At 36.5% G+C, this 10905-nt stretch overlaps 1 protein-coding gene across 1 annotated transcript; it reads left to right on the top strand.

The window, feature by feature from the left end:
• Window positions 1–1099: 1099 nt before the first annotated feature.
• Window positions 1100–9404, top strand: PJVK (pejvakin). Its single transcript, XM_009899078.2, has 6 exons — window positions 1100–1443; window positions 3112–3307; window positions 5777–5918; window positions 6549–6666; window positions 7837–7941; window positions 9003–9404. Exons 1-6 carry the CDS (start codon window positions 1233–1235, stop codon window positions 9302–9304), a joined length of 1074 nt encoding a protein of 357 aa, XP_009897380.1. The 5' UTR covers window positions 1100–1232; the 3' UTR covers window positions 9305–9404.
• The last annotated feature ends 1501 nt before the right edge of the window (window positions 9405–10905 follow it).

Genomic DNA, 10905 nt, shown 5'->3' with positions numbered 1-10905 from the left:
AAGAGGTAAGATACTCTTCTTGCATTTTTTATTGGACTTTCTGATACTGTAAATGTCTAAAACTAGTTATGAAAGTATTTTAAAGAGCTAAACTGAAACAAGGTAAACTATACAATAAGTTATTGTGTTGTGAAAACAGCCCTTAAAATGCTTTAATGTGAAAAAATACTTCAGGAAAAAGCCAATCAAACAGAAGTTTTTACTTGGCTACTAGGGCTATTATTTGTATTAAAGTGTAGCTTTACAAGCCTGTAGCTGATGTTTTGCTGCTTTATCTGCAAAAAGGGTCTCTAGAAGATGGGTGGTGCTGCCTTCCAACTCTGGGTTTTTGTCTTTACAATTTTATATCTTTTTACACTGGTGCTCTCCTTAGATCCTTGAGCTGCTCCTTAATCCTCTATCAATGATTTCACTACTGTCTAAAATACTGCTTTTACTGTTTTGCACGATTCACACAATTTAGCTAATTTCTTTCTAGTCTGAGCCAAATACATGTGACTTGCCTGTGTCAAAAGCAGTCTTTGGTCAACAGGCAGCTGTATATTAAAAGCCCACTCTGTTTTCCCCCTGCTCCAGCCATCTCTAACCTTTTATTTTAGCCCAGGTTTTTCCAAATCCCTCCACACCCCTTTACTCCCCAGACGAGCTTTCACTGGTAGGTTATGCAACCACTACTGAAAAGTAATACCCTCTCCGCACACCTACCAGCTTTTGCAAATGTGTAATTCAGGCGGTCTCCTGGAGCACATCTGGGTTGCTTTGTTAGTTGTTAGTAAACCATTAGAATTCAGGTGCAGCAAGGACCAAATAAACACTAACACATTAATAACTCCTAACAGGACGCTGAGGGCTGCAGGGGTTACTGTCTGCTAAGACTGTAAATTTTGTTTTCAAACAGTGGCATTAAATTGCCAAGGAAAGAGCAACCATTTCCCTATCAGTTTACAGGTAATTCATTATTCATCATACAGAATTAAAGAGCTTTATAGAAGGTCTTTGAACGAAGCTTCAAGAAAAACACCAAGAAGCTGGTTAGCTAAGATGCTGTCAATTCTTTCCATGCAAAATATAACTCAACCTACAAATAGTTTGATGGTTTACCTTTTCTTTTTTTTTTTAATATGGTAATTTGTTTTGAAAGAACATTGTGAGAAGAACTGAGGATGGGCTCGACATCTGGAAGTTACACTTGATACAGAGCTTTTTATGATTATCATTACTAATGTCATAATATGTTTGCTGCTGCTACCAAAAACTTTGTTAAACAAGTTGGTGATGGAGGAAGACTAGTTCCAGTGCCCAGTCTCAGTGAAGCTGATAAATACCAACCTCTGAGCCTTGTGATTAAGAAAAGAAAATGTTTACTTTCAAAAAAATCTAAATTTGCTTCGACACCATTCACATTAAAAGACATTCTTCAAGGGGAGAAAGAAATTTCTGCAGGTAAGACTTTTCTTCAAAGAAGAAAAATGCATGTTTTGTAGTAAATACAGACAGCAGACACGATTCAAAACTACAAGTAGTATGATGGCTTTTATTACCTGTGTATTCAAATTTGCCTTCCTTAGTCATGCAGTAGATATTTAAGAAAAAAGTGCAATTCAAACTGGTCAACAAACCAAACCAAACCAAAAGGAAAAAAAGAAAAACACTTTCTGGAAAAAGTGTAAAAAACCTGATAGGAAACAAGTTCAGTAAAGCCTTGTGGGTTTTGGTTTTTTGTTTGGTTGGGTTTTTTTTTTTGACAAATCACAACAGATTCCTAATGGATATTTTAGTGTATGTTAAGTAACTGCTACTTTAATATTTGGTTTAATATTCATGTTTCTATGTATAATCTGTTTGAAAGGTGTAAGAATGGCTGCAGCTCTGCAGTTGTTCCATGCTAGTAGTCCCTCGTGTTGAACTGGGCTCTTGACAGACAGAAGCATTTGTCAACTCTCTGAAGTAACCGCATTTCCATAACATTTTTCTGTACTTCCAAACAGCTTAACTGTGTTTCAGATGCCTTCATTATGAAATATTAGAAAGCTTTTGAGAGGATTCTGTGACAATATAAAGGTGCAAAATTGAATTTTACTGCCTACATTTTCCCCATAGCTTCCTTTGAAGTCTGTTCAATTCCTATTTACATGCTGTGTTTTCTCGAAACTGTTTCATGGCTTTATTTTCTTACTTAAAAAAGCATTGATTTTACCAAAAGCATTGATCACGTCATTAATTGCACAATAACTGCATTAATTAAAAAGCTACCAAGAAAAACCAGTTACTAGCACAAGAAAATGGGAATATCAATAGGCCCCACAAGGGGGTGATTCCATGACACAAGCACAATGAAAAAGATTGGAATCTTACTAATTCTACTAGTCTTATATTCAGGACAACTTAGCTGGCTTGTCGGAAAAATCTCATTAAAAAGTCTGAGGAAAAGGTTGCAAAATCCCATTAAAATGTCTCTCAAAACCTTAATAATATTTTCTGTAAGGGTTAGGTGTCACATGCAGAAAGTACTGTCCTTTAATGTAAGCAAGGAACTTCATAATTGAATTTCTTCTTTTATGCGATAAAGCATTTCCAGTCTTTTAGCATTCTGGAAAAGAACTTTTTTTTGTTAAAATATTTTGTGACTTTATAATACCACTTTATTCCTCTGAAGAGTTGAAGAAAAGCCACAACAAAAAAAGTAAAACCTGGATTCTCAAATGTGTATATGTACACTGACAAAATTTATACCTATACCAACAGCATATTACAGGTAAAAGTATCTTAGGAGAGTAACGCGAAGCACAGAAATGCAGAAATCGCCTAATCGCCATTTAATGCTCAGGACATATCACATACAGGAGCATGGGCACAAATTTGCCAGAGAGACACAGAAATCCCTCAGACCCCTGTGCACTCTCTTCCCATTAGTTGTCAGTAGTAACACTGATAAATAAGTGCTGAACGTAGTGCTGAATTTCACACTGAAAGCCTAAGCACAGCAGGAACAGTACCATTTATTCTCTTCATATTTTAAAAATTAAAATGCCCTGTTACAAATAGATAATGCTGTGTGAAAACTCTGTGTTCAGACTTTTTATCACACACTGGCTATCTTCTTTTACTCAGGTGTCTCGTCTTACCAGTTGCTGAACTATGAAGACAAATCGGATGTTTCGCTCAATGGTAGAAGAGGAAATCAGATAATGAATGATGTTGGCTTTGATATTGCTGGATCAGATTCTGTTGCCTTTAAAGCTTCATTTGGCATAGTGACCAAACATGAGGTTGAAGTACCAACATTACTTAAAGAACTTACTACAAGGTTATATGATATATTCTGTTTGCTGGTTCCAAAATTGTATTTCAAAAAGTTAGGCTGAATCTCTGAAATGGTTAGGTTTTGATTATGTTTAGCCAATGAATAGCAGTCGTTATGTGATACTCTCTGAGAGTTTTGAGTTAGATCACTCAAGCTTGATCTCAAGTTAGACATGTGACCTTCTGTATAACACAGACTGTAGAATTTTTCTGAATTAATTATTGTTGGAAGTACAGCACATCTTTCAGGGGGAAAAAACCAAATCCAGAGAGGAATAGTCCATCAAAGGCCTTATCTATGTTATTCCATACTATTAAAATGTTGAAATCTACTTCAAGTAACATTACCTAATTTAACATTTCAGAAACGGAATTTTGTTACCCTCATCTGATAAACTAGAGCACCATATGTATTATTGCCATTGTAGATACTTCAAAGTTTTATGAGGTTATTATACAGCCTTTTCATTAAAAACCAAAGTAGGTTTATCTGCCTGAATTTTCCATAACCTTCTGTGATCATCTCTAAATGCAGTCTCAGTTTTTTTCAATATCCTTGTTTAGCTTTGGACACTGAAACTGCATGTCGTGTTCCTGTAGTGCTGGCTCAAATGCCAAACATAGAAATATGAGGTGACTAATCCCAGGTATAATTCTCTAGGTGGATATTTCAGAGACTGTCCCTTGGTCATAGCATCATCCCAGTGAATCCTAGTGTTGCATCCTAGTAAATTATTTAGTATGAATGTGGCATTTGGTATTTTCAAATGTATGTTGTTTCCTTGTAATTATTTACCAAGCAGTGTGTGCCATTTTGTATCTTGTTTTGCACAAACCATTTCCCAGTTTGTTACATGCAAACATTACTCTTAATATACGAGAGGCTGAGGTAGGTGAAGAGGTCCTAGTCTCATGCTAAAAATATCCAACATTACAGGCTAAAAGCCAATGCCTACAAAAATGATCATGAAACATTTGCCCCAAAGTAAAGCATTACAGCTATTATTTTGCTATTTTCCATAAGTTCTTACAAGTATTGATTATAGTGCTGAAGCTTATTACTTAGGGTGTGTTGATAGTTGTTCTGGGCCCCTCAGTTTAAGAAGGACATTGAGACACTTGAACGTGTCCAGAGAAGGGCAACAAGGCTGGTGAGAGGCCTTGAGCACAAGCCCTATGAGAGGCTGAGGGAGCTGGGATTGTTTAGCCTGGAGAAGAGGAGGCTCAAGGGTGACCTCATTGCCCTCTACAACTACCTGAAAGGTGGTTGTAGCCAGGAAGGGGTTGGTCTCTTCTCCCAGGCAACCAGCACCAGAACAAGGGGACACAGTCTCAAGCTGTGCCAGGGGAGGTTTAGACTCGAAGTGAGGAGAAAGTTCTTCACTGAGCGAGTCATTCGTCATTGGAATGGGCTGCCCAGGGAGGTGGTGGAGTCACCGTCCCTGGAGGTGTTCAAGGGGAGATTGGATGTGGCACTTGGTGCCATGGTCTAGTCATGAGGTCTGTGGAGACAGGTTGGACTTGATGATCCTTGAGGTCTCTTCCAACCTTAGTTATACTGTGATACTGTAATAGTTCTTGCTGTCACTAAGAACAATGACTCAGAATCATAGAATCAACAAGGTTGGAAAAGACTTTAGAGATCATCAAGTCCATCCTATTACCTAACACCTCATGACTAACTAAACAATGGCTTTAAGTGCCACGTCCAATCCTTTTTTGAACACCTCCAGGGATGGTGACTCTACCTCCTCCCTGGGCAGCACATTCCACTGGCCAATTACTCTTTGTGAAGAACTTTCTCCTCACCTCGAGTCTAAACTTTCCCTGGCACAGCTTGAGACTATGTCCTCTTGTTCTGGTGCTGGTTGCCTGGGAGAAGAGACCAATCCCCCCCCTGGCTACAACCTCCCTTCAGGTAGTTGTAGACAGCAATAAGGTGTTCCCTGAGCCTCCTCCAGGCTAAACCCCAGCTCCCTCTGCCTCTCATAGGGCTTGTGCTCAAGACCTCTCACCGGCCTCGTTGCCCTTCTCTGGACATGTTAAGTGTCTCAATGTCCTTCTTAAACTGAGGGGCTCAGATCTGGACACAGTACTCAATGTGTGGCCTAACCAGTTCTGAGTACAGGGGCACAATGACCGCCCTGCTCCTGCTGGCCACACTGTTTCTGATGCAGGCCAGGATGCCATTGGCCTTCTTGGCCACCAGGGCACAGACATGGAATTTCACAGAATGTCCCACTTATCCTCTCTAACATTTGTACATTACTCTCTGCTTTTGAATTTCTTAATGTGCTTTTGTTCTCAAACACTGAAAATTACTAAATTTCCAGAGACCACTTCAGTCGTTTCACTGCTGTGAGACATAATTTATGGTGATTTTTTTTAACTGATTTAAACTTATTAATTTTATTAGGTGCTTTGTAAATTGCTAATAATCTCTGAATTTCCTCCCTGCCTCTCTGGATTTTAGAAAAATAAACTTTGATCATTGTCTAGTCCATCAGTCAAGAAAAAGTAGGATGGAAATTTTGTGTGTGGTCATGGAGAGTATTCGAACTACCAGGCAGTGCACCTTAACTGTCCATACTGGAATGCGTGGAGAGACAATGAGGGTAAGTATGTTTGACAGAGTTCTGTAACTTAAATGAACAGACACAAAAAGCTCATTTTTATAAATGGGATGGTTGGATTTAATTGCAGTGTTACTGATGTAATCTCAGAAAAAAATCTGAAGTTAATCAGTATTACTGCACTGAACTAAAAGTTGGCTAGACAGTAAGCTACTTTGGGTGAAGCATCAGCAAAGATGCAGTATTTACTGTTGCGTAGTTTGAATCCCAAATGAGTGTATAATTTATTTTTTGTTATTATATAAGTCTTCTACAGCAAATTGGAACTTCAGGTTGTTATTGTTTCAAGGGTCAGCATATTACTCAGTCATGTGTTCTTCCTCCCTCTCCCTTTCTCTCTTCAGTGTGTTTGAATAATCAAACATACAAACCTGAGTTTTGCCCATTACTAGTATTTATAGAAAATTCACAGAATTTTCAGTGAGTGATGCAAAACAATTTACTACCTTTGTATCAAATGTTATTAAAATACAAAGTTATTAATATAGAATTACTTAGTTGTGAAATTGGGTCTTCAATTTCAAAGCTTCCTCCTGGCACTGCAATTCTCAATATGTATTTATTTATTTTTTAATTTCAACTTGTAACTTTTGATACTTTTCTAAACTACAGTTTCACATTATTGAAGATCAGAACTGTAAAGGGCGAGACAAAGCCATTGTTTTTCCTGCTCATACAACTATTGCTTTTAGTGTATTTGAACTTTATATTCATTTGGATGGCAATTTTGGTAAGTGATGTGCATTTTTGTTGTTATTGCTATTGTTTATAATGGTCTGGGTTTTTAAACTAGTTTTCTTGCTCTTCTGATTTCATACAATGGCATATCTTAATTTTATAAACATTAGTAGAGTAGCTTTCTAAGGTTAACAATTCTTAAGATGATAATTACTGAAGAAGAGTGTTTCATGGAAAAGATTTTTAAATGTGTGACTTTGTAACTTTTTTAATCCCACAGTTGCACAGAACCAGAAAAATCACTTCCTTATATTTCTAGCCTGTAAGGAACAGGCTTATGAGGCCATCTGATCAATTTTGCATAAAACAGGCAAATAAAACAACCTACATAAAGAAGTGTGCAGAATTTCTAAACTAAGCTAACATGGGGCTCTAATTTCAGTCTGATACATCATTACTACATATGGGTATCTCGAGATATTTAGGAAGAAATAATCACAATTACAGAAAACTAAATCAAAAAAACATCACATAACTCCTGTATTTTTCTTTTTGGTTAAAGGATAGCACTTACGTATTTTCATTATTTGTACTAATAAAGCCTAGAATATTATGAATGTTATCAATACCATTCATAATAAACCAGAAAGTCAATTTTAGAATTTGATCTAATACTTCTAGTACTTGATGACATCACATGGTAAACTCCCCCTGACTAGAATGATGTTCAAGCTTTAACCACCAGGATCATGTGTATTTAAATGTTGGAATCTCTGTGAGCATCACGCGGCTGTTGCACGTGAACTTGACTCTGTAGACCATTGTGGTTATCAATATCATTCATAATAAACCAGAAAGTTAATTTTAGGATTTGATCTAGTACTTGCTTGTTCCTCCTTCAGAAGTGGAACTTTCATTTATGTGATGTTGACTGTCTTACTCCCTTAATATGGCCATAAATTGTGGAGAAACCAAAACAAACTCTGATCTATGTTGAAAGCCACTAACATTTTAAAATTCCCGTTGAATCTGTGTAATTTGATTCTATGGACTATTACTGTGTGCAGACTTGTATTAAGAAGTAGTATTAGCCATTAAAAACATTACCAAAGCTGAATTTAATCACTGTTAATGTTATAGATTAGAAAGCATATTAAACTCTGCGGTGCAATTATTGTTTTTAGATTTTGTTATTGTAACAACTTTCTTTTTATTTATACAGAACTCTGTGTGACTCCAATTTCAAAAGGAGGATTCGAAAAAGAGAAATCTGGATCATCTTCGCTGACCAAAATAAGGAGGTTGAAGAGTAATCTGTTTCATCGAAGTATGACTTTTGATTATTTGTATCCAAATGTCTTAATTAATGTCTAACTTAGCTAATGCATTATCTTTAATATAAATTTGCATGTAAGATGAATGTTTTAAAGTAGTAGTTTTTGATGGGAAATGGACCTACTTTAATTTCTTGTGTTTTGAAATTACTGTAAAGTTAATAAGAACTATATTTGGGAATCTGACTTTCTCACAAATACATTTATTCTATGGCTCCTCATCACAACTAAGTGTCTTCAAATAAAAATTTAAGGCTGATAAATTGGTATGGACCAATTATACAAATAATTTCAATTAACAGTAAGCATATTGCATATGCTTGCCGTTTACATTTAGCATTATGCAATGCAAGCTATAGTGTATAAATAACACTTCAGGGCAAGCTCTTTAAATACTAACAATATTAAGTATTAGAATTTACTTTTTAGGCTGATATGCTCACTTAGCAGGGATATGGGCAAGATACCATCCTTGTTAGCTTTTCTCATTCTGATACCAGCACAACACCCAACAAAACTGAGTATTGCTGTATGTAGCTAGATTTTTTTGCAGAGCAAGATTCTATACTTGTTTGGTCTGAATATGCAAATCTGACCATGAAAATAAATGTTGAGCAGTAAGGTCATCCTTCCAAAAGCTGCTCTGTATAGGTGTCCTTGATTGAGAATGGGATACAAAGAAGCTAAGGGCTTTTATGGACCGAGGCTTCAGTACTGCTTTGCCTATGGTCCACATTAAGGAATGTATTTTCCATGGGGATGATGCATCTCAGCCACTGGAGCTGCCTAAAACTTTGTCATCCAACCTAAACTAACCAGTCCCTGAAGAGAAAGGTGAAAGGTGGGTAGTTCAAAAGTTATTTCTTCCTAGGGTGATTGGATCCTCAGCAATCTGCTAGGAGGTCATCATGGAGTCCTCCAAATTTTCTAAACCTTTTGAGACAGGGCTTCTGATGGAAAGTAATCTACAAGGTGGGATGTCTAGAATGGTTTTGTAAACAGTTCATAATGTAATGACAAATCATTGCTCCTTTCTGTGTGTGTTCTTTTTCAGATAAAAGAGTAGTGGCTACCATTGCCAGCTCTGATTCTTACTTGGAGGACCTTTTTACAGATTATTATGAAAAAGCTGCGAGCATGACTGATCTCTCTACAAGCTATCTCAGAGAAGGGTCTCATATCCGAATTAATTTACTTAATAACAACATCCCCAAAGGTCCCTGTGTCCTTTGTGGAATGGGAAGTTCTAGAAGGGAGACAGTCTATGGATGCTTAGAATGCTCTTTTAATGGACAGAAGTATGTACGACTGCATGCTGTGCCCTGTTTTGACCTTTGGCATAAAAGAGTAAAGTAACTGCTCTAGGTAAGTGCCTGTTGTCGCAGACATGGGCAAAACTGTGCCACAAACTTCTCAGAATTAGTAAGTATAACTCAAATTATTTAAATGCAAAATAGTGCAAAACATTTTATTACACCATTGTCCAATTATTTGCTTCATTGTAAATAACCTTTTACTTGAAAATGCCTTCATGCTTTCACTGACATTGCTTTTCTTCTTTCTAGAACCTTCTTTTTACCATGACAATGCAGAATGTACTTTTAATCTGTATTTTCATAATGTCAAAATATATGCTAGAACTTGAAGTTGTTTACACACTTTTAAACCAGATGTTGCCTTTGTCTACACTGGCATATGATGGTAAAATGAGAATATTTCTTAATAATTTAGTGTTCTCATGAATATTTAATCGAAGTATCAGATTAAAAAACACACTAAAACTTAGCATGGTCTAATGTTTCATTTACAAAAGGGAACAATTAAACTGGGGATATGCTTTTCATATTTGGATGCCATTACCACATCAACCATTTGTTAGTTTGCTGAAGTACCAGCCAGGCCAACTTCTGCATTTGTATTCTACATCACTACTGTTCCTGACTTCCTTTTGTGTGTTAGGAAAAAAAATGCTTAGCAGGAAATATTTTGGAAGCTTATGAACTAACAGAGCTACCTCCTTCCAACCAGCCATCCATCAGGGGTAAAAGACTTAACTGGCAGATCATAATCACAGAAATTCGTGTGACACTACAGAATGGCATCCAATACTGACATGGGGAATGCTATTGGTTAATACATGGTTGAAGCTCTCACTGTGCTATTTTAAAGTGGGAAAACATTTTTTAAATGGTTTTCTGCCTTTTAGAATCATTTAAAGATTGTTCTAGCTCAATCCAGGACATAACAATGTGCATAACATATACTATAAACACCAAGTGCTATCACTTCTAGAAGCAGACATATGCTGTTAACTTCAGAAAGAGCACAAGACTTGACTGAAAAGTAAAATCACTGAGTAGAATTAGTTCTGTTCTAACTTAAACCAGCACATAAAGATAATCCAGGTATGGAAACTTTTTCACATGTGCTGCCACTTTCACTATGTACATCCAGTTATTGCGTATAGAAATTAATACAGCCATTGCTTTTGATACGAGAAAACTGATAGGCAAGTATTATGATGACACTTGCAGAACAGCCAACTAGCCTGAAATACTATTAGCTATTGCTTCTTCGCATTTTTCCAAAGTGAAACCAGAATGATGCCCAAATAATTACTTTTTAAGAGAGTATTTCCTATCACCTTTCACCTCTTCCAAGTAAATCACGATGGCATAGATTTTTTAACTTAGTACTGCTGAAGAAATTAGCTAACTTACAACTTTTACGAAGTCAAAGTTTAAAAGCTGACTTAAGATACTGTTTTCTCAAGAACACCTAATGATGCCTAATATTACAAAGAGATAATTTTAAATTGCTTTAAAAACACTGTGTGCTTACCCTTATGTTCCTTAAAGTGCTCATTTATTTTAAGTCCTTTTATAGCTAAATTTGCTGCAGGCAATTCTTCAGGAAGCTAGCCTGGAAGCCTGAAGAGGGTTAACAGTTACCTTCCT

This window comes from Dryobates pubescens, chromosome 2, assembly GCF_014839835.1.
Source record: "Dryobates pubescens isolate bDryPub1 chromosome 2, bDryPub1.pri, whole genome shotgun sequence".
In the NCBI taxonomy this organism is placed as follows: Eukaryota; Metazoa; Chordata; class Aves; order Piciformes; family Picidae; genus Dryobates; species Dryobates pubescens.
Note: the sequence above shows the minus strand (reverse complement) of the source record. Positions and strands in the feature narration are given on the sequence as shown.

Coding starts and splice junctions, on each gene's coding strand:
- PJVK (XM_009899078.2), top strand. CDS start 1,233: ATGTTTGCTGCTGCTACCAAAAACTTTGTTAAACAAGTTGGTGATGGA. Junction 3,308..5,776: donor CTTAAAGAACTTACTACAAG/GTTATATGATAT, acceptor TCTGGATTTTAG/AAAAATAAACTTTGATCATT. Junction 5,919..6,548: donor TGCGTGGAGAGACAATGAGG/GTAAGTATGTTT, acceptor TCTAAACTACAG/TTTCACATTATTGAAGATCA.